This window comes from Saprolegnia diclina (assembly GCF_000281045.1).
Source record: "Saprolegnia diclina VS20 unplaced genomic scaffold supercont1.56, whole genome shotgun sequence".
Taxonomy (NCBI): Eukaryota; Oomycota; class Saprolegniomycetes; order Saprolegniales; family Saprolegniaceae; genus Saprolegnia; species Saprolegnia diclina.
The window spans coordinates 295875-317489 of NW_008246123.1; the positions used below are offsets into that span (position 1 = coordinate 295875).

The following is a 21615-nucleotide window of genomic DNA, read 5'->3' on the forward strand; positions in this document are numbered from 1 at the left end:
CCGGATGTATATGCACCTTCTTTCGAAATGGCGCCATCGTGGCATGGCGCCAGTATATTCTCAGTCGCATCACGCCCGCAAGCCTGCAGTGAGGTTGCATTTTTGCATGATAGCGAGCGCACACAGCTCATTTATTCCAACGACAAGTGCTGATATCACTGCATTCAGGCGTCATGTTACCTGTGCGTTCGTTTTTGCCAACTTCATTTACGCTGCATTGATCTCAAGCGTCAAGCATCGTTCATTGTCGAAGCTACCGGAACGTGTAGGCTAGTGATGCACATACCAGAGGAGAGAAGGGATACACCACACAATAGCTCACGGAGACGCGGGAGTCGGGTCTCAAGCTCCGATACAAAACTCCTACAGTGGCAAAACCCTCAGACTGGATGAAGGTGTCAGGAGAGCACCAGGGGGATGACAACCCCTCAGAAAAATGGCTTTTGTGTCGCTTTTTGTCAGGCATCCAGCCAATCAGCGACCTTTAACCTCGCGACATACATTCCCGAACCACGTGGTTCCCGTTCGACGAATCAAATACGACATTGTGGCTTGGAACCCAAAATACGCCAATCAGCACGAACGAGATCGCAGAAATCGAGCGTGCTTGGGCTTGCGGAGGCCAACCGAAAAAACAATTGACGGCGTGCCTGGCATTTGTCGCAAGCTTTCGAAGCGTTCAATTCGCGCGCGAATCCGCACAGAACTCCATGAGCTATGCTCGGAGAGGATGGTACGGCGTTGTGATTGGCTTACTGGAAATCATTTTGACCAGTAAGATATCATATCCGGATAAAACGAGTTCGAATTTGAATTGCCACCAACTCGACATCCTGCTTCAACTGCAGGCTTGCTGAACTGCCGCAATGGGGAAGAAGGCTATTGTGTGCTTAAGCGCCGGGCGCAAACGCGCAGCGAGCCGCGATCTGATGATGGCGACGGACTCACGCACGACCTTTGCGTTGGCCGACACACTTGTTGCTTAAAAAGGTCAAACACTCGACAACTGGTACGTTAAATTAGTTTGCCCTTGATTAGTCATCATGGGTACAGTGGTACACCTCCTCTGGGTCCGAAAAGCACTTTTTTCCCTCCGGCGGGTTGTCATCCCCCTGGGAGAGCACCTCCAGAGGCTCGTCAGCCGACACGAAGATGACACACCTTCGTCACTTTTCGTTCGAGTGGTTTTGTCCAGCCCCTTACATTGGCTGTTTTCCCACTGAGGTTAGGGTTTTTTTCCCTCCACTCGGAGGTTTTGCCCACCTCTCTCGTAGTTTGTATGTCCCATAATGTTCTGAATACATTCCGGGCCATTGGTCGTGGGGACCTCACGGTCCCTCACTTCTGTTCTGGTTCCGTTCTGGCTAGCTTCCCGCTTGCCCGTTTGCCTCCTCTTCTTCCTCTTCCTCTTCTTAGCTTCGTTCCTCTGCTTTGTGCTTCGCTGCCCCAAGTGCCAGCTTGACAGAAGGAAAGGGTGGAAACAGCCAAAGATCCAGAACCAACGAAGAGTCGGCAATCCCAAAGTCTGCAGTTCAAGTACCGAATTGACACTTCTAGTCGAGTCAGAGAACTCACTTTGCCTCAGTACCACGACTCGAACCCTCTCAATGCCGGGCCAACGGGTCAACTACCTCAACACAACGGCGGACGAGGAATACTGCGAGTGCGGCGCCGTCATCTTCCCAGCAACGATCCACTCGTGCCCTCCGTACCCATCCAACGACTATCAACTCGTCATCGAGTGCAGCAAAAACTTGGAGCGCGTGCTTCGAGAGTTTCACGACGCAAGCGGATCTAGTCTGGCTGGCCTGCTGAGGTCGGTACGGGATAACTTGCATCCGAAGCAGGTTGAGGCTTTCGAGTACGTCATCGCGATGCGCAATAAGTTGGTCCACGACAAAGACGCGAGAGCGTTGCCCAACCGTCGGCATTTTCTTGACCAGTATGAGTTTGCCCGCTGGGTTGATAACTATTAGCGTAAGTGAAATGCAATGAAAGCCACAATATCCTACGTATTTACGGTAAAATATATCGGGAGACTTGCGGCTCGGCCACATGAGGCGACGCGCTCCAACTGCGGGGTTCCACGCATAGCGGTAGCCAAGGTGCTGGGTGTACTGGGATGTACGAGAGTAGTGGACGCAGCAGTAGGCTGCGTACTGTCTGGATAGCGTTGTGTGTTGCGAGCTCCGTGGGACGCTGTGCTGCGAGGGGTGCGGGCTCATCCAGGTTGCGCTGAAGACTGCGCGAATTTCTCCGAAAAAGTTCAGCGCCGAAAACAAGACACCTGGGTCAGCACACGACAATTTCCCACCGTCATGTGCACATACCCGTCGCCCATCGCGCGCGCCATGAGAAGGGTCCTGAACCACGTTGGGCATTTCTGCATGCATGTACACGGCATCTCATCCCGCGCGGCTGGTCCTTATGTCGAGTCATCCGAGGCTGCGACTGGACACGGACGATGATGACATTGCACTCATGGTATGTACGTTGTGACAGCTTTGCACCCAAATATCTTCCACGTGTCGTGTCGGCCTCGCCATCAATCCGGCAATGTGTCCATCGCTCGTAGCAATGGGTTTTCCACAAAACACACATGCGTGGTTTATTCGACCAACGCCGACAACTTGTCTGACCTGGCGCCATCCCGTCCTTCGCGAAGCATCGCCATTGCATTCGTCGTCGCATGGGCATCGAGAGAAGAAGAGATCTACGCCGAACGAGCCCGACGCAGCTAACGTTACTATATCGATCAAGTAGGCTCGTTGTTTGCACTGTTTGAGCCCCGTGAAATGATCGCTCTGTCACGTGGCGTGCCGTCGTATTGCCGATCAGTAGTTTGCGCTGATGGACAAGGCATCTTCTATCGCATTCGGCATGGCTGTGGTGGCCCATACCGACGCCGTCGTTGCGCCTCGCACTACGAGTAGCAGCAACGTCGCTACGTCATCCGTCAGCTTCATTTTCTTTGGAGTGGACGGCCAGATGTGGTCCTTTGACATGGATCAACTGCGGCCAAGGTTGCTCAGTTGGAAATGCTACGGTGCAATCAATTTCGACACGGTGCCATAGACACGGAGACAACGTTGCATGCTTTCGACGAGCGCGTGCAGACCCAAGGGCAACTAGCTTCAACCCTATAATGCTGGACGAACTCCATCGGGTGTGAAACCAAGCCGCGTATTTTTCACACGCTTGTCCCAGCATCGTATACACACACCTGGAAAAGGCAATTAGGAGAAACCAGATTGCAGCTCATCGATCGGCAACGGGACACGACCATTGTTTTCGCTGGCTCTGGTGCATTTCGTAATTTGCGCCGACATGCGTACGAAGACGAAGTCGGGCCGCATGAAGAAGGTCGCGTCGCGCAAGAAGATCATGCTCTTCCACCCGGACGACATCACAACCAAGGACACGTACGCCGGCGTCGACCTCGAGCACCTCTACGACCTCACCATGTCGTCCCGCGTTGCCGTGGTCGCCCCGGCACCGCACCGCGTGAGCCACTGCGCGACCGACGTCACGGACGACGAGAGCAGCAGCTACCACGTCCTCTCCATCTGCCAGGATGACTTTGACATGCTCGAGGTCGAAGACTGCCCGATCCTCGAGGACGAGCTCTTCTCGTCGCGGCGCAACACCCGCCTCCGTCGCCGCAGCGTCCTCCCGAATTTCTTGCAGCGTATCTTCTCGCGTACGTTGTGGTAGTAGACCGCTGGCCTTTCGTTGGTAAAAGGAAGCGACGTTCGTATTTAAGTTAATTTATAGAGCCATGATCTGCGCAAAATGCAAATACGATGCACGCACCTCAGGCCTTCGCACGCAGCAGCTTGAGCCAAAGCCGAGTGAAATGCAGCTTCCATTTGTCGTGGAGCTTGGACGGCTCTTGCAGCACAGGGCAGTCGTCGACAAAGTCGACGTCGTCCGTGAAGTTGCTGCTCCCGCGCCGACGCGGCTTGTCGTGCAAGCTCGCGCGCGTCGTGTGCGTCTCGATCGAATGGATCTTGCCAATGGTGAGCGACGCCGACCGGGGTCGATACGCAGGGTTGTACTCCATGTCGTCCGGGTGGAACAGCACGATGCCTTGCTTGCTGCTGGACGCGACCATGACACTTGGTCGGAAATTGAACTCTGAGGAATCGGACAGGTCGTGGAAGGGAGAGAAGCGCACATGGTGGTGGTGACAGATTGTACTGATTCCAAGCCAGCAAAGCGTCGCGTACCACGACCCAGACTGACCACAACCTCTATCTTTCCGTCGACGCGACAACCCAGAGGGAATCGCACCCTAATTCCAGCCATGGTTCGTGCGTGCTGACGTCAGTCGAACGGCTGCAATGAGAGCGTGATACACAACGAAGTAGCCAACCCTCCTCGGTCTTTGAGTAGCACCGTGTGCGCACTTTTGCTTGTATGACTACATCGGGCGGCGCCTGTTTCGGCCACAAGTGTCGTGGTGGTGTACGCACTAGAAGGCACCGCAGCTGTCCACCCGCCACTTGGTAAATGGCTGGGCGGCTACTCATAATTCGTATCGAAATCCCTCCATACAACAATAGGCGAGATCGCCACTTCTACTCGATTCTCAAGTCCCACTTGGCTATAACGCTTGCACGCATGTCCCTTACGTACAGCTCTGTGGCATGGGTCCTGTGATTTCGAGCGAACAAGACTCCAGCAGGCTCCTAGCACCAAGGGTCCATACACTGAGCTTCGTTGCCCTTGCCAGCACAGCAGAAAAGCGCGCGAACAATATTTTTATATTTGCGATCCATTTTAAAATAAGAACACGACGTATACATTATTAATCTGATTACCATACAAAGAACAAGCTGTTATGTAACGATTTCAAATAAAATACTAGGAGAATACGAGCAGTTTACAAAAAACAAGCTGTTATGCATGTGTTTAAACATTTATTGCTACAGGTAAACCTCTTATATTAAATTCTTCGATGCATATTGAATATGAGAGAGATTCGAAGCGAGAGGTTTGGAGCCGGCCAATCGCCACTGGTTGGTGAAGAGAGCAGTCGGTTTTTTGCTTGGGACCAACACGAGCGCGATGGATGATGAGTACGACCACGACGCCGCCATGGACGACATGGACGATGTGAACGAGGAGCAGGAAGAGATGGAGAACTTCGACGAGATGGAAGATGGCGCCGAGCACGAGAACGGCGTCGCGCTCCTCGACGAGTCGGAGAAGCAGCCCAACGCCCACCGCATCACGACGCGCTACATGACCAAGTACGAGCGCGCCCGCGTCCTTGGCACGCGCGCGCTACAGATCAGCATGAACGCGCCGGTCATGGTCGACATTGAAGGCGAGACGGACCCGCTCAAGATTGCCATGAAGGAGCTCAGCCAGCGCAAGATCCCGATCATCATCCGCCGGTACCTTCCCGATGGCTCGTACGAGGACTGGTCCATCGACGAACTCATTATTGAATAATAAACTTACACGCTTTGCACTCTCGACGCGATCTGCTCCTTCCGCATGCCATGGCCACCATGCAGCGCCAGCGATCGCGCCGATACACTAGCGATCTCATTGCGGGCACGACGACGCAAGCAGCATGACAGTCAAGCCATTGGCATTAAGGCAGTATATATCGAGGTAACACTATTCAAGGCGTCTGGTGTGTACAAGGTGCGTCCTCGCTTAGTGCACGGTGCTCTGGAAGCCGCACGTGGTGCCGTAGTAGCCCGGAAAGCACTGGCAGTCGCCCGTGACGTAGTCGCACGTCCCGCGGCCGCCGCAGTCGCGGCCTTCGTTGGCGCCGTACCCAAGGAGCACATCGGACGCGCTCGGGCACTCCTTGAGCGAGCAGTCGGGGCCGCGATAGCCTTGGTCGCACACGCAGCCGTAGGACTTGGTTGCGTCCCACGCCAACGTGTACGTCCCGGGCGCCTGCGCGCTGGACGCGAGAATGCTCTTGAGCGAGAGACACACGCCGTGGTGGTTGCACTCGTTCGGGCAGCTCATGCGCTCGCACGCCTTGCCTTCGTACCCGGGAAAGCACTGGCAAATGCCCGACCCGAAGTCGCAGAGGCCGCGGTTCGAGCACTCGACGAGGGCGTGCCCGACGTTGTCGGCGGTCGGGACGTCGACGAAGGCGACGCCACGCGAGCACGTCCGGCGCGAGCAGTCGGCGCCTGTAAACATGGGCTGGAACTGGTCGGTCGATTCGTCGTTACGGAGGTAGCACGTGCACTTGTCGTTGGCGCCGCACGTACCCTGCGCGTTGCAGCCGTTGGGGCAGTAGGCTTCGATCGCAGGCAGCAGCGCCGCCAGCGCGCAGATGAGGACCCACTTCATGCGTGCCGGGCTGGGTTTTCGCAAGTGACCGTTGCTGAGGAACGTAGAGCGTCGGTTTGCCGGGTCGCGCCTCCTCAAGATCCATAAATACCTCTCAAAATGCATACATCGAAGGTCTTCCTCGGGGTTGGCTGCTGCTGCTACCTGTAGAAACCGATACCATCGATCGAAGAATTGCTCGAGCTCTATGTTTGGGCAACGCCCGCCGGTGGTCCAGTGCACCACGAGGTGTTCGCAAGCTGGAGAAACCAACGCCATTCCACTCAACATCAAAATATGATGTTCAGACCTCGTTCGGCAAGGGCGATTTGAGACGTCATGAATATCAAAAATGTAGTATTGAGATTCAGATTTGACCTTGTGCTTGTGACGAGGGCGACGCCCGAAGATCGCGGTTCGCGTCGATGATTGGCCGTGGCACCCGAGGGCTAAAAATAGATTGCCATGGAGCCGCGGCCGCGCTCGGAGCATGGACCGTCGCCAGCGTACGTCCTGTCAACGCGCTCCTGGCGCCGACGCGCTTGGTGTAGGGCGAGTCCGAAGCTTTCGTCGCGTGGGCGCCCGGCGACGACGCCGGTAGCTACTACGCGTCGTCGACGTTGCCACGCTCACGGCGACGTTGTAGAAGCTGCGCGTTCACAAGATCTTGTCGCTGCCCCAAAAAGCGACCACACCGCCGCCCGAGACGGCGCCCAGCGACGCGCCGCAAGTGTTCTTTATGACCAACCTACCCGCCTCGCCGCCCAAGCCTGCCGTACGTGAGCTGTTCCTGCGACCCATTGCCATATATCCGACTCCAGGACGCGTCCGAGAGCTGCGACGACGGCGAGGATGCAAGTCCTTCGCCGTCAATGAACATGGCCGGCGTCAATGCAATCGAAATGCTATCGGCGATCGCGGCGAGCAAGCCATCGGCGCGCTCCGAGCTCGACCGCGCCGAGCCCAGCTGTACATCTGCGGCCGACTCGGACGACGCAAGTAGTATCGATGGCGACGCCATGCCGGAAGTTGATAATGAAAACGACTCGGAAGAGCGCGCAGGTGCACCCAACCAAAACGAGGGCCACGAGGAGCCCGAGGCCGACACCGACGAGAACCCAGAGGCCACGCCACCGGCTGCCCCGTTGGCGACGCCCGAGGTCGACGGCGGTGGCTACTACGCTCAGTGGCGCCAGCAAATGGTAGCCTTGCCAACGACACCACATTCTGATGCATCGTGCAGGCGAGCGCCGAGGCGGCGCGGGCAGCGCTCGAGGCCGACTTGCGACAGTACGTCGACTCGCTGCACGCCAAAGCCGACGACACGGGTGTGAACAGCGATGTCTAACGAGGGGATACGAGCCAGGCAATAGGCGAGACGATCGTGGCGTTTCCCGACAACTACAACGACGTGGTGGCCCTCATGACGAGCAAAGACGTGCGACGCCATCCTATTTTTGATGCGATAAGAACGTATTTCTTGGCGCAGGTGCAAGATACGTCGGCCACACCGTGGACACGGGCGCTGCTGCACGACGGCCTCGCGCGCACCCACGCTTTTGTTGGACCTTTGCAGGATTTCGAGCTGGTATTGACGACGCGGGGAGTAGGGAAGCATCCCGGGCGAAGACGCGCCGTCCGAGCTCAACATGAAGATCGCCAAGGGCATTGCTCTCATTCGGAAAAACGACCTCATCCTCGAAGGTCTCAACGAGGTGTGTCGTCCACCGATGCCGTAGGACAGAATGGAACCTGCGGCGGTAGAAGCTGCACGGCTCGTGGAGCGCCAAGCCGTTCCTGTCGCAACCGGCTTCAGCGTACCGCGAATGGCCTCACATGACGCTCATGCTTGTCGATAGGAAGCGCACCAATGTCGCCCAGCGGATCAAAGACAAGGTCGAAGCCGCCAAGAGCTACGACGCCACCGACTTCGTCGCCCGCAACAAGGAAATGAAGCTCGCGGGCAAGCACCTGACGCGAAACGAAGAGGCGCGTGTGGCGCAGCTCCTTGTCGACGACGCCGCCCCCACCGATGTACGCCATAGGAATACGCTCGAAAGTTGCAAAATCGCGTAGCAGCCCGAGCCGCTACGCCCGGCGTTTGCCGCACCAGACGAAGCGCGCTTGGCCGCTCTCGACGCGACGTTAGAGGTAGACCTCGTGCTGCCAGGAAGCAGGAATGTAGCACCGTACAACGGCTTTAGACGATGCTGGAGACGCGCAAGGCCGACCCGAACGCAGTTTTGCACGGCGCCGTCGTGATTCCGTCGGCGTGGGCGGGCGGCGACGAGCGCTACAAGAAGGACCGACTCGCCACCATTGACGCGACCCTTCAGGCATTCCGGTACGTAGCGATCTCACGAAGTGTGAAGCAAGCATGGAAGGTAGCGACGAAGAGAATGGGGTCGCGCTGGACGACGACTGCATCTCGTTTCGCAGTGGTAGCAGTCGGCAAACGAGCATCTACTCGTTGGCAAGCACGAGGTAGGGTTCTACTCAAAGCCAAGATTCTTCAACGGTGCGTAGCGCATCGAGCCGCACGGTCACCAAGCGGCAGCTCCACGACATCACCCAAAGCGCCAAAGACGAAGTCACCGAGAAGGCACCGGCAGCAGCGATCCAGCAGGTGCGTCGGCCTCGCTGCAAGCGACTTGTTGATTGTTGAGGCATAGCTGCTTTCATCGCTCTCGGGCATCACGATCGAAATCCGCGACGATGACGACGACGACGAGGCGACGGCGCCTGACGAGCTACCGCCACATGGTGGCACGGCACCGGTGCAACCGCACAAGCCCATGCACGAGATCCGACCTTCTCTCATCGGACCAAGGAAAAGTCGCGTGGACGTCGGACCCACGGTGTCCTCGGTGGCCAAGGCGTCGTCCGCCTTCGCGCACTTGTTTACGCTTCCGTTCGAAGCCCAAGGCCACCGCAAAGTTGTGACGAGCATGCATCACCGGTAGCACCTGTCCTTAGTAGAGCTATTTAATAACACGCCTGTCAACGAGACTTGTTTTTGGCAGCGCAAAAAGCGCGGGAGACGAGGGTTAGGGTCAAGGTGATGTACGACAGCTTTATGTCGTCACGTCTCGATGCACATGAAAGGGGGTGCAACAAAAAACGAAGAGCGGGAAAGGGAGGGACGACGAGGTAGTACTCAGCAAGGACGGGGAACCTGGCACCTCGGTCAAATGGAGAACGATCGTTGCCGACCGTACTCCTAGAAGAGACCGAGCAGCAGCACGCCGTTTGCAGTCGAGAGGACTATTGAACGCGTGCGGCGAGTGCACGATGGCACGATTCATCATAGCGGTGGTGAACTGCTACGATGAATCCTGAATGTTGAGCAAAGAACCTCCGTCGTCGCAGACCCAGGTACGCATCATCCACACAGAGGTCGGCAATGCAACACCACATATACCACGAAAACTAACAATGTAGACTGTAGAAAATACGTCGCGCTACGCCTGGATGTGTGGGAGTTGGACTTGGTCGCTGGGAGTGTACTGCGAAGCGATCCATCCAGAATAGTATATCAAAAGTACAACAGGTGCCTTATTCGACTTAGAGCGCGACGCGGGCGCGGGCAATCGCGGCCAGTTGGGCCCAGTCGGTGCGCTGAATCATGGCGTAGAAGATGAAAAAGCACGTGCCGCAGCCGACAGTAAAGCCGAGCCAGACGCCGCCAAGGTTGTAGTCCCAGAGAAACCCCGCAACGTACGCCAGCGGCAGACCAATGCCATAGTACGAGCAAATGTTGATCACTAGGCAGAGATATTTTGTGAGACATGTTTGTATCAAGAATGTATCAACGACGCACCCGCCGCGATCTTCTGCCGGCCTTGGCCACGGAAGATGCCTTCGCAGATGCCGTTGAGGCCGTCAAAGACCTGCAGCGGCACCATGAAAAAGATGGACGCGGCGACGCTCTGGACGGTGAGCTCGTCACTGATGAAGAGGAGGGGCAGCTGGTGTCGGAAGAGCACGTAGAGCGACCCCATGAGCACGGCCGAGCCAAAGCCGCCGTACAAAGCGAGGCGCGCGATGAGCTGGGCACGGCGCGGTTGGTTGGCGCCGAGCGAATTGCCAATGCCAACGTTCGCCGCGATCGCAATCCCGAGGAAGATCATAAAGCTGGCCGTGAGGAGGTTCCCGAGCACCGAGTTGATGCTCACGGCTTCAATGCTGTTGGGGAGGAGGCCTGCGAGAAACGCGAGACAGCAAAATGCCCACCACGACACGGCGAGCATGACCATTGACGGAAAGCCGAGCGAGAGGAAGAGCGAGACGTGGTCGGTCGCCTCTTTCCACTGGAACCCAGGCCACCACAAGGACGTGTTGTCTTGGTTCCAGTATAGGTACGGGAGGATGCTCAGTGGCAGCGCAATGTTGCCGACGACACGCCCCATCGCCGCGCCGAGGTACCCGTACGACGTGTAGTACGTCATGTAGTAGCCGGTCGCAATGTTGACGGCGACGCCAAGAAACGCAATGAACGTCATCGGAAGCACAATGTTCTGGGCCTGCATGAGCTTCTTGAGGAGCTCGTAGACGAAGAGGAAGGGCACGCCAAGCATCGTGATGCGGGAAAAGTCGCCCGCGAGCACCGCGACTTCCGGGTTTTGGCCAAAACCAATCAGGATCGAGTCGGCGTGGAGGTTCATGAGCCAGATCGGCAAGAGCGAGAGGCCGAGGACGATGAGACCGCTCTGAAGGTAGATGCCAAGCTTCTCAAGCTTGCCTAATGGAAGCCGTTGGAGAATGGCTACGACGAGTCAATGCACGTACCGGCGCCATACGCCTGCGAGCAGAGCGTGTCCATGGCCGACGCGAGGCCAAAACCGATCGCAAGCGCCGTGATGTTGGTCACCGTGGCCGAGAGGTACGCAGCATTGATGTACAGATTCGTATCACTCGAGTCCATGTGGCCGACGAGCGAGACGCAGATCGTGCCTGGCAGCGTCTCGAGCAAGTAGGCGAAAAACTAGATCTGAGTGGTGGGCCAACCGAAGCGATAGAGCAGACGTACGACAGGGTACGCGAGGTGAAACATCTTGGACGCTTCGTGGCGGGCGCACGGCGTGACCTCGGTCGTCACCTCGACGTCGAGCGCATACTCGTCCTTGGACTTGAGCGGCTTGGCTTCGTCCGACGCCATGAATTGTGCAATGCCAGCACCATCGGATTGGCTCGACGACACCAGATGGCGCGGGTTTCGACCAATCACAGCTCGCGTATCCAAGGGCAAAGTGCCCTTTTTAAATGCAAGATTCAATTCACCATACCAAAAGCAAGAGAAGCGAGGAGAGATAAATTAAAGACGGTCAACGCGACTTCAAGCTCCAGCGCGATCTTGGACGCCATTGAATGGCCAGCGCGCGACGCCTGGACCGATGATTCCGAGCCTCCGAGAGTGTTGCCACAGTACTACGGTGACGCAACATCAAGGCAAGGTCTAATAGCACCAGTGGCAAGTGCGATCTTTTGCGCGAACATCCGTTTTTGCTCGTGTTCGAATACCGGTAGCCGGCTTCGGCAGGAAGACCACTTTAGCTGTGGGTGGCTGGGATAGAACCGGTAGGATAGAGGAAGACGACCACCCAAATAAGCTTGGACCACGGAGATGGGCACGCACGACGACGACGAACGACGGGGGTGTCATCATTTCCGGCCACTGGACAAAAAAGTATCTTTGGGACTCGACGCCATGACAGTGACGTCAAGGTCGACGCGTCTAGCATTGTTCCCGTGTCGCTTGTAGTACACACAAGCGAGCGGTGTGCTAACGAGTGCGCTAAGATCTCATTGCACCTACCTCGTCAAGGAACTTGCTTGATGAGGTGTCTATTCTTCCGGCTGCGCGAGGTTACCGGTAATCGCGCAGCCGGATGAATATACGTTAGCACTGGTGCGATCTAGAATGCCTATTCGGATGAGTATTGTCCTCGACGTTCACTAGCAAACACTTCGATATTTGCTGCGTGGACAGAGTGCAAAGCATGGAGAACATTGTCACTGCGAGACAACCTGGCGGACTTCGGGGTAAGGTACAGGAGCGAACTCACACACGGTGCTATTCCATCATTGGTCAAAACTAAGTCCGACACGGCTGCGGATTGGCTGGAAAATGAAGGTACGTTTTGCTGTCACACGTACACGTACATTCAAAGTATACTGACAACAAGTAAAACAGTCCGTTCGAACGTAACGTACGACCCGTGGGAACGGTCTTTGGCTGAATCGCCGACAGAATCCCTTTTCGCGAACATGGCCGAGATGACCAAGGCGCGCGAGGTCAAGGTCGTGCTCCTCGGCGATACGGGCGTCGGCAAGTCGTCGCTCGTCCTCCGCTTCGTGACCAACAACTTCCGCCCGTACTCGGAGTCGACCATCGGCGCGAGCTTCATGTCCAAGATGCTGCTCGTCGGCGACCAAGCCATCAAGTATCAGATCTGGGATACCGCCGGGCAGGAAAAGTACCATTCGCTTGCGCCCATGTACTACCGCGGCGCCGCGGCCGCGATCGTCGTCTACGACATTACGCGCAAGCAGTCGCTCCAGACGCTCAAGAACTGGGTCAAGGAGTTGAAGCAGCTCGGCCCGGACAACATTGTGATTGCGATCGCAGGCAACAAGTCGGACCTCAAGGACAAGCGGGTACGCGTCGCCGCCGACCCGACCTTCTTTCCTGATGCCAATGCCATAGGAAGTGAGCTCGGAGACGGCCAAGGCGTACGCCGACGAGATTGGCGCCGTCTTTGTCGAGACGAGTGCGAAGGAAGATACGAACGTCTCGGACCTCTTCAAGACGATCAGCCAGCAGCTGCCGTCGCCCGCGGGCGACAACAACGCGCTCCCAGAGATCGTCGACCCGTACGGTGGCGGCAAGAAGAAGGGCGGATGCTGCTAATTCGCTTCTTCATCTTTTGTGTGACTAATATTACCCAACGACAAACCTCAACTAGCTAAGCCTGCGCAAGCAGTGCATGGTACGCAGCGACGTCGGCTTCCGGCAGGCGCGCGCGGTGTCTGGCCATCTCGTACAGCCGCGTGAGCCACACCTTGGAGCGCGTGTACGTCAGCGCTTCGTGGAAGACCGCGACGTACGTCTCGGGCCGCGTGCGCACCTGCGGGAGGAGGCGGATGACCACCTTGTAGCGCTTGCAGCGCATCATTAGCACGAGTGCTTCGTCGAGTAGCGGCACCGGAATCTCGGCCGTCGGGAGCACGTCCGCCAGCGCCTTCATGCTCGCATGGCGGCCGACGCGGACGAGGAGGCGCACGTACTGCGTCTCGACGCGGGCGTCGACGGCCGACTTGTCGACCGCCATGGCAAACACAGCTTGGATGCGGTCACTGTCCTCAATCTGCCCGAGCGCTGAGAGCGCAGCCGAGACCAGCATCGGGTCCCAAGCGTGCGAGGCCGTTAGGATCGCGAGGAGCGTGTCGCCCGGTGCGCGGCCAAAGGACGCAATCGAGACCAAGTGCGTGCTGGCAATGCTGCTGTCGCTCGACCACGACGACGAGGACGTCACGGCGTTGACGGCGTCGACCATCGATTGCCGTGTCGCGTCGTCGGCGTCATCCAGCGCTTTGCAGCTCTGCGCGACGAGGCTCAGCGTCGTCTTGTTGGGGACCACGCCAGTTGACGCGAGCGCGTGGAAGAGGCGCAAGACGAGCGCGTCGTCGTTGGCGCGGCGGGCGGCGGTGAGCACGGGCACGGCCAAGTGCGATGGTACCTCCTCTTTATGGTGTTGCAGGGTCGTCTCGAGGAGCGACGCCGTTGACGCCCAGAGCGCCGTCGCGTCCTCCGGGAGCGCGTCGAGTACCGCGTAGAGCATCGTGTACGGGACCCTACCCTCAATCACATTAGCACCGAACCCTAGGAGCACCATGGAACGTACGGAAAAGGCGACAGCTGATGGAGCACGGTGATCGCCGAGGCCAAGTCGTCGCGGTCCATGGCCGTGTAGAAGACATCGTAGAGCGTCGGCAGCGTCTTCTCGTCGGTGGCGTGCGTGGTCGCCAAGGTCGCGGTCAGAGGCAGCACGTTCTCGAGCGCATGGCCCAAGTGCACGTGCCCCGCAATTTGCGCCTGGACAAGTCTAGAGCATAATAGTTGAAGGATGTATCGACGACGGGGCGATCGTACGACGCGTCGGACGGCAGCTGGAGCTTGGGGATGTTGTGCAGGAGCCGCTCGAGGTGCGCGTTGTGGTGGTTGAAGAGGCACGCTTGCAAGAGCAGTCGCACCGACGTCGGCGTCGGCAGAATACCTTGCGCCAGCATGCGCGAGAAGAACTAGACGCACGCAAAGTCGTCTGCGGTGGAGATGGGACAGAGCACGTACGTCGAAGACGCGGTCGATCGGGTAGAGGCTGCCTAGCGCACGCAGGACGTTGTCGCAGCCTTTGGCCGTCCATGACGACGGCGCCGCGTCGATTGCGCGCAAGAGCTCTTCGCAGTCGTCGTGGCGCTCGAGGCGCGCGCAGGCGTACAGCACGCGCGCTTGCAGGTGCATGTCTGCGTGTACCTGCTGACGGACGATCGCGATGGCGTCGTCCACCTGAAGCGCCTGAGCGACGAGCAAGGAAAGAGGAGCGATGACTACCTGGTCGAGGTTGCAGTACGCGCGGACCGCAATGTCGCGAAAGGTGTCGGTGACCTTGTCGGCGCGCTGGCGGCATTGCGTCTCGTAGAGGCTAGCGGCGGCGGCGTCGTCGTGGCCGAGGAGCGCCGCGGCAGTGGCTTCAAACATGTCCTAGCACACTGCGATAAGACGACGTATGGGCGAGGACAACGATGTGTACGAGTGAGAGCTCGTGCGGGAAGCGATCTTCAAGGGCCATCCACACGTCCTGTGTCAGCGCGGGGCGGCCCGCCGCCATCGAGTCGTACCACACGCGGACGTAGTCGCTCACGGGGGCGGGCATCGGCGCGCGCTGGATCGCGCTCCACGCAGCTTCAACGTGCTCGGCCGACGACGCCAAGAGGCGCACGGACGCGCGGACCGTCCGCGGGAGGATGCATCGGCGCGCGGCTGACAGCATGTCCTAAATTCAAAAATGCAAATTGAGGCAAATCGGACTTTTTAAACGTGGCATGTGCCGCTTTTAAGAACCGGTCGGTTGCTTGTGCTTTACGGCGCCAACCTGCTACTCGGATAGAGACGTCCATCTTAGACCGTACCAAGCGCTACTGCCGACGCCGGGCTCACGTTGCCCACCGGCATATGGGTCCACGAGCTGGGTCCACGGGTCGGTCGGTGGCTGGCCTGTCTACAAGTGGGGTGATTTTAGTCGATGAAATTGGGAGCAGAGTGTTGGTCGTCGAACAAGACCACCAAGATCCAAGCGCATTTTGGCCTGTCCCATGGGCGCCGGCGACGTGCTCTCGCACCTGCTGCCGCTCGTCGTGGAGTACCAAGACGGCGTCCGCTACGACTTTCTGCCGTACGTTCGCCCGTACTTGGCGGCTCGGCGCCGCTGGCGCGGGCTTGTGGCACAGCACGGCCGCCGCGCGCACGCAGCGATGGCGTCGGAGTGCACGTGCGAGCACACACCGAGCAGCCTCTGCCTCTCGACGCTCAGCGGCCCTGCCGTGTGCGTGGCACACGAAATCGCGTACCACGTGCATCTTGCGATCCGAGAAAACAACGTTCCGGCGCTGACCGGCTGGCTGCGCTACGCGCCAGACGCAGCGACGCCGCTCGCCATCACGTGCGCAGCGCGCTACGGTGCCATCGACTGCCTTCAGCGGCTCGTGGCGTCAGTGCCAAGCGATGCGCTGCCGATGCGAGCGCTCGAGTACGCCGTCGAGCTCGGGCACGACGCGATCTTTGCCGCCTTGTACCCTCGGTTCACACCGGCGCGTCTGGTCCACGACGGCGACACGAACCTCCTGGACTTGGCTGCCAGCGTCGGCCATCTCCGCATCGTTCAAGCGCTCCACACGGCGGCATACCCTTGCGGCGCCACCGTCCTGGCCATGGATGCGGCGAGTTCGAACGGCCATGAAGAGGTCGTCCGCTACTTGCATCAGCACCGTAGCGAAGGCGCGTCGGTGGCTGCGCTCGACGGTGCCGCCGCCGCTGGGCACTTGGCCATTGTCGCCTTTCTACACGCAACGCAGCAGGAGGCGACAGCCCGTGCGCTCGAAATGGCAGCAGCCAACGGCCACCTCGCCGTCGTCGAGTACCTCTGCACGCATCGGCGCGAGGGGTGCCGGGCGTATGCGATCGACGACGCAGCCAAGAACGGCCATTTAAAGGTCGTCCAATACCTCCACGCACGCGGCTTTGCCGCTACATTTCGCGCCATGAACAACGCGGCGCTCAACGGGCACTTGGCCATTTTGACGTTTCTGCATGACGCGCGCAATGAAGGCTGCACGGTTTTCGCGATGGACTGGGCGGCGTCCAAAGGCTACTTGGACGTTGTGCGCTTCTTGGATACGTACCGCGACGAAGGGTGCACGACGCGCGCAATGAACGGCGCCGCCAAGGCCGGCCATTTGGCCGTGGTCGCGCACCTGCATCACCACCGAACCGAGGGCTGTACAACCGACGCGATCGACTGCGCCGCGGCCAACGGACACGCCGATGTGGTCGAGTTTCTGGTGACGCACCGCAGCGAAGGGTTCACGCCCCGCGCACTGTACGCGGCCGCCGAGAAAGCGGACGTTGGCCTATTTGAGCGCCTCCGCAGTGCGTACCCCGGGCTCCGCCGGGGCGCGCGCGCGGCCTTTTGCCAGGCCGAGGCTGCCCTCGTCGCCTAATCTACTAAACACGCGCTGCAAGAGCGTAGTCCATTGTGCATGCTACTTGAATCGAATGCGTTAGTCGCTCGATTTCAAGTCTAGTCGAAGGAACGCATGTGCTCGAGTAGTTGCGCGAGCCAGAGATAAGCACGTTGACACAGGTGGACGCACGTGTGCTGTGACGACCGACGATAGCAGTCACGAGGCGCGTCACCGTCGCCGCACGATTACTCCGCCGCGACACCACCACGGGCGACTAGCCCTAACTACCGAGCTACTACGTAGTCGTTTGCAAGACAAGGACGGTGAGTGCAGAAGTCTTCTTCTTATACGCTTCGTAAACTACTATCCAACGACGACTAGACAAAGGAGCAACTAATAACGACTACAAGTGAAATTCGCCGCGGGGCATGAGCTTCTCGGTCTTGTCGACGTCGTCGTCTTCGGCGAGCGAAAAGTTGCCCCGGGGCACGAGATTTTCCGTCTTGTCTTGGTCGATGGTGGCGAGCGCACGGCCGGTCGTGTCGTCGCCGCGCGGGCTGAGCATCGGGATGCTCCCCGGAATGCAGCGCTGCGGGCCATAGTTGCCCCGGGGCACCAGATTCTCGACGGCGTCCGGGTGTGATGGGCGGCGCATGACGCAGTTGTAGCCTAGCGAGAGGCCGAAGAGGGTCGCGAGGCCAAAGGACGCGGCGACACTCCAGTCGAGGCCCGCGCACGCGACGTGGTAGGACGCCATGGTCACGTCACACAAAGCGACCTTGCGCTGCGCCATGTAGCCGACGACGACGCAGCACAGCACGAGGATGCCATCGATGAAGCGCTCGAGCACGATGTCGACGCTTGGCTGGCGGAGCAGGCCGACGCCAACGAGGTAGAGCAACCCGATCTGCACCGACGTGTAGCCAACGACGACGCTCACAAACTGGTACGTCTGCGCGTACCGGTACCGGTCGCCGTCGACGAGCGTAAAGGTGCCGTAGGTGAGCATGGTGCTGACGACGAGAGCGACGCCGCCGAGGGCGTGGAGCCCGCGGAGGATCAGGAGCGCTGTGCGCCGGGGCATGCTGCGACGAATGCCACCGCAAGCGCTGCCCGCGACCGGCACGGCCACCTGGACCTGGAGAACGCGCGGCGAGCCAATGGCGATCGTCAGGCAGCCCAGCTGACACGGATTTATCACTACCGTCTCATTTTCTCTGGCACCGAGTCACCAAGTGCTTGCATTTGACCTTTTGTGGTGCAATAGAGACAGTGCTGGGAAGGCGACCTCGTCCACAAGCGGTGACGGGGCGGGTTGGTCACGCAGCGTGTCAAGATCGCTGGTCGAGCCGGCCCGTCGAACGTGCTGGTCGAGCGTGCTATTCATAAGAGCACAAGCAACAGCGCAAGGCGCCACTCGATTAATGATAGGACAAGGTACAAACTACACAATCGAGCCGAATTTACCCCGGGGCACGAGTTCGTCCGTGTTGTCTTGGTCGCCGCCGTGCTTGAAGTGGCCACGGACAGGCGGCTGCACCGAGCCAAACTGTCCGCGGGGCATGATCGTGAGCGTATCGTCGGCTTTTGGGCTCCGTGGCGCGGGCGACGACGCGCGGCCATAGTTGCCCCGGGGCACGAGGTTCTCGACGGCGTCCGGGTGCGGGATCTCGGTCGTCAGGAGGCTATAGACCATCGCAAAGGCAAAGAGGACGGCGGCGACAAACGTCAGCGCCATCGTTGCGTTGTATGTATCGCAGTGGAACTGCGTCGGGTCATTGGCGCCGCAGCCGCCAAGGCCAGCCATGAAGATGCCGCAGAGCGCAAAGGCGATCGCGAGGAGGCCGTCGACGATGCGCTCAACGAGCACGTCGGGCTGCAGCCGGTCGAGCGCGAGCACAAAGAGGCTGTAGGACGCGGCGAAGAGGAAGCCGGCCGTGCCGACGACAAGCGTCATCATCATGGGCACCGTAATGAAGCGGTAGCTCTTGCTGTTGTCGCGGAACGTGAACGAGTCAAAGGCCATAAAGACCGCAACGAGCGTCGCGAGCGACGTGAGCGCCTGGAGGAGCCGCGCGCCCGTGCTGAGCAGCGCCGACGCAGTCATTTCCGCTTGGTGGGATTTGCCAAATGATAAACGCAAAATTGCACCGGCTAGCCAAACCAGCTGGGCCTTCGTCGTTGGCGAAATATACTTGGGTTTTGTATGCTATGTCGTACCGGGTTGTATCGCCAGCACAATACACGGAGAAGGGCAAAGCTGGATGTCCGACGCGGAGAATCCCCACTCGTTATACAAGTGTACTAGCTCTATCGTGCTGCTCTATGGCGACAACAGCGTCGTGCCGATGGCCGCATGGAGGCTACGATGTCCTGGGATGAGCCCAAAATTTTACTTCTACAATCGTGAGCTGTGTCGGGTTGTAGCACTCGGTGGTCGAGCGGCGACCATGTGGCCCACAACGCACTGGCCGAGGTCCGTCCTTGCGTCGCCCAACAACTCATCGCGTTGTACATTCTACTGGTACTGGGGTGGTAGAGAATGAATTGGGGTTGTCAGTCGCGACCTCGACGCTGTACTTTGTACAGATTCGTCGTTGGGACGCTCGCCGACGGCGGTTGAAGCGAGTGGACGCAGCGATAAAAATGGACCAGCAAGCTAACCCCGCGGTGGTTGGAGAGGCGGTGAGAGACGTCCAGGGGCAGCTGGCTTCGATGTGCGTCGGCAATATCTCGACATCGTCGTGAAGGTGCCAGCTTGTTGCCCCGCACGGTGCGGCGTCTCAAAAAGTAGGCGAGTCGAACGTTATTATAGTCTGAAGAAGACAAAATGGGTTGTCATCAGCGCGAGGCACGCGCCTGGTGAAGGAGACTCGATACCACAAAGTCTCGGAATTCTGGGGTTTGAAAATCTGCACGTCCGAACGGGTTAAGTAGACTAGTGCAATGAGAATCTTTGGCGCGTTAATTCTGCAATCGTAAGCATTTTATACAATCGCCAAATATATTCGCTGGCAGCCTCTGGTGTTCGCCCATGGGTGCGAAATAAGTCAAGAAGTGGTGTTCTTGTCGACTTCTTTTAGTCTAGCGGTTTAGACACTGGTTTACCACCAGGTAGATCCGGGTTCAAGTCCCGGAGAGAGCACCACTTTCTGATTAAATACAACGAGCGAGGGAAACGTGACGCCCCAGAGTATTGGCACGACGTTGTGGAGCGCGCAGAGATTGCCACGTCACAACAACGCGGACCAAAGGCCAATAAGAGCTTTGTTGGACCATTGGAGCCATCCTACCGGGACTTTGAGCAGCGGTTGGCACAGTATCTCTCCGACACTGACGATCTTTGCAGTGACTATCCACCTCGAGCACTCGCCCCATTGGCTACTTCGCTTTGTGGTCCTGCAGACGGTCTTTCATTGTCATGCATCGCCGTCGCTCGCCATCGAGACGTCCCTCGAATAGACTCGTGGCGTCGCGCGCGAGTGCCCTGCAAAGCTACAGCAGACGCTAAGACTGTTGCCTCAGTCGGCCACGCGAGGGCTTTGCCAGCACTGGGCGGCGGACCTTGAGCGCAGCAGTGTCAAAAATGCATTCGAGCGATCGGGCAAGATGTCCAGCGCGTCTTTGCCCCTATTTGTTTTGGATGTTGGGACATCAATTCGACCACCCAACCAACATCCATAGTAGATCTCCGCACAATCGGAGGCGGTCGACCCGAGTGTCGTCGCCCAAGCACTGGGCCTCGCATGCACTGTCGTCAATGATGATGACTGCAGTCCTATTGGCGATACGACTATCGCAGCAGTATTTACTGAGGTACTGGTTGCGCCCCCGAGCAAGGTGACTGCCACATGTTCCGGGCATGACTTCGAGAGTCGTTGGTGCGGTAAAGACTCGGCGGCATAAATAGCTCTCACATCGGTTTCCTCCGTCTTCACATCACAACATGGAGCTTGTACCTGCGTCCCGCTTGACGTCGTCGCAGGCAGCACAGCTCCTCGAGCTCGTCACGATCTCGATGCAAAACGAGCCGCCCATGGTGGCGATCGACCCGGACAGCGCCGACCACCGCTACGTCATCACAAAGTGGCTCACCGAGAAGCGCTTGTCCGGGAACGTCGCCGCCTCGTACGTCTACCTCGATGACACCGGCCGCGTCATCGCGCACGGCATTCTGTCGCCGCCCGGCGTCGGCGCGCCGGCCCCCACAACGCTGTGGCAACGGCTCGTGAGCGGCTTCATTTTCGCACCCTACTACATTGGCTGGACGGCGTATCGCCGGCTGCAGTTGCTCATGGGCGACTTTCACGGCGCCGGCCCCGACGCCTACATGCTGCAGGCGCTCGCGGTGGACCCGACGCTGCGGGGACAAGGGATTGGGACGCGCTTTGTGCAAAGTCTACTGCACGACGCACTTCCTGCAGGCGCGACCGTCCAGCTCTTCACCCAAGTCGAGCGCAACGTCTCGTTCTATGAAAAACTCGGTTTCCGCACCATAGCGACGGCGACGACGACTGTCGAAGAGTACTCGTTCCCGAATTTCGTCATGACCGCGACGCTCTAACTTTA

General features: G+C 58.7%; 11 protein-coding genes and 1 pseudogene across 12 annotated transcripts; 7 read left to right on the top strand and 5 right to left on the bottom strand.

Moving 5' to 3' along the window:
• Positions 1 to 3261: 3261 nt before the first annotated feature.
• On the top strand, positions 3262 to 3813 carry SDRG_13152 (hypothetical protein). The gene has a single exon (XM_008619234.1). It carries the CDS (start codon positions 3328 to 3330, stop codon positions 3712 to 3714), a length of 387 nt encoding a protein of 128 aa, XP_008617456.1. The 5' UTR covers positions 3262 to 3327; the 3' UTR covers positions 3715 to 3813.
• A 1-nt stretch (position 3814) lies between these two features.
• SDRG_13153 (hypothetical protein) lies at positions 3815 to 4114 on the bottom strand (the record flags this gene model as incomplete). The annotated part of the gene is made up of 1 exon (XM_008619235.1): positions 3815 to 4114. One exon carries the CDS (start codon positions 4112 to 4114, stop codon positions 3815 to 3817), a length of 300 nt encoding a protein of 99 aa, XP_008617457.1.
• A 918-nt stretch (positions 4115 to 5032) lies between these two features.
• On the top strand, positions 5033 to 5486 carry SDRG_13154 (DNA-directed RNA polymerase I, II, and III subunit RPABC2). The gene has a single exon (XM_008619236.1). The coding sequence runs from the start codon at positions 5071 to 5073 to the stop codon at positions 5458 to 5460; it is 390 nt and encodes a 129-aa protein (XP_008617458.1). The 5' UTR covers positions 5033 to 5070; the 3' UTR covers positions 5461 to 5486.
• A 99-nt stretch (positions 5487 to 5585) lies between these two features.
• Positions 5586 to 6397, bottom strand: SDRG_13155 (hypothetical protein). The gene has a single exon (XM_008619237.1). It carries the CDS (start codon positions 6325 to 6327, stop codon positions 5671 to 5673), a length of 657 nt encoding a protein of 218 aa, XP_008617459.1. The 5' UTR covers positions 6328 to 6397; the 3' UTR covers positions 5586 to 5670.
• A 293-nt stretch (positions 6398 to 6690) lies between these two features.
• Positions 6691 to 9342, top strand: SDRG_13156 (hypothetical protein). Its single transcript, XM_008619238.1, has 14 exons — positions 6691 to 6812; positions 6858 to 6903; positions 6953 to 7081; positions 7128 to 7508; positions 7550 to 7634; positions 7680 to 7744; positions 7796 to 7867; positions 7917 to 8021; positions 8071 to 8340; positions 8383 to 8457; positions 8511 to 8650; positions 8695 to 8790; positions 8833 to 8932; positions 8979 to 9342. Exons 1-14 carry the CDS (start codon positions 6772 to 6774, stop codon positions 9267 to 9269), a joined length of 1896 nt encoding a protein of 631 aa, XP_008617460.1. The 5' UTR covers positions 6691 to 6771; the 3' UTR covers positions 9270 to 9342.
• A 361-nt stretch (positions 9343 to 9703) lies between these two features.
• On the bottom strand, positions 9704 to 11464 carry SDRG_13157 (hypothetical protein; the record flags this gene model as incomplete). Its single annotated transcript, XM_008619239.1, has 4 exons — positions 9704 to 10070; positions 10127 to 11047; positions 11095 to 11290; positions 11336 to 11464. 4 exons carry the CDS (start codon positions 11462 to 11464, stop codon positions 9871 to 9873), a joined length of 1446 nt encoding a protein of 481 aa, XP_008617461.1. The 3' UTR covers positions 9704 to 9870.
• A 1109-nt stretch (positions 11465 to 12573) lies between these two features.
• Positions 12574 to 13216, top strand: SDRG_13158 (Ras-like protein Rab-31; the record flags this gene model as incomplete). Its single annotated transcript, XM_008619240.1, has 2 exons — positions 12574 to 12963; positions 13013 to 13216. The coding sequence occupies 2 exons, from the start codon at positions 12574 to 12576 to the stop codon at positions 13214 to 13216; spliced, it is 594 nt and encodes a 197-aa protein (XP_008617462.1).
• A 55-nt stretch (positions 13217 to 13271) lies between these two features.
• Positions 13272 to 15356, bottom strand: SDRG_13159 (hypothetical protein; the record flags this gene model as incomplete). Its single annotated transcript, XM_008619241.1, has 6 exons — positions 13272 to 14160; positions 14211 to 14411; positions 14459 to 14607; positions 14657 to 14872; positions 14918 to 15067; positions 15117 to 15356. The coding sequence occupies 6 exons, from the start codon at positions 15354 to 15356 to the stop codon at positions 13272 to 13274; spliced, it is 1845 nt and encodes a 614-aa protein (XP_008617463.1).
• A 322-nt stretch (positions 15357 to 15678) lies between these two features.
• Positions 15679 to 17082, top strand: SDRG_13160 (hypothetical protein; the record flags this gene model as incomplete). Its single annotated transcript, XM_008619242.1, has 1 exon — positions 15679 to 17082. One exon carries the CDS (start codon positions 15679 to 15681, stop codon positions 17080 to 17082), a length of 1404 nt encoding a protein of 467 aa, XP_008617464.1.
• A 283-nt stretch (positions 17083 to 17365) lies between these two features.
• Positions 17366 to 19153, bottom strand: SDRG_13161 (hypothetical protein; the record flags this gene model as incomplete). Its single annotated transcript, XM_008619243.1, has 3 exons — positions 17366 to 18229; positions 18335 to 18425; positions 18495 to 19153. The coding sequence occupies 3 exons, from the start codon at positions 19151 to 19153 to the stop codon at positions 17450 to 17452; spliced, it is 1530 nt and encodes a 509-aa protein (XP_008617465.1). The 3' UTR covers positions 17366 to 17449.
• Positions 19154 to 20119: 966 nt separating this feature from the next.
• On the top strand, positions 20120 to 20191 carry SDRG_13162 (annotated as a pseudogene). Its single transcript has one exon. The product of its transcript is annotated as a tRNA-OTHER (tRNA).
• A 774-nt stretch (positions 20192 to 20965) lies between these two features.
• SDRG_13163 (hypothetical protein) lies at positions 20966 to 21615 on the top strand. Its single transcript, XM_008619244.1, has one exon. The coding sequence runs from the start codon at positions 20993 to 20995 to the stop codon at positions 21608 to 21610; it is 618 nt and encodes a 205-aa protein (XP_008617466.1). The 5' UTR covers positions 20966 to 20992; the 3' UTR covers positions 21611 to 21615.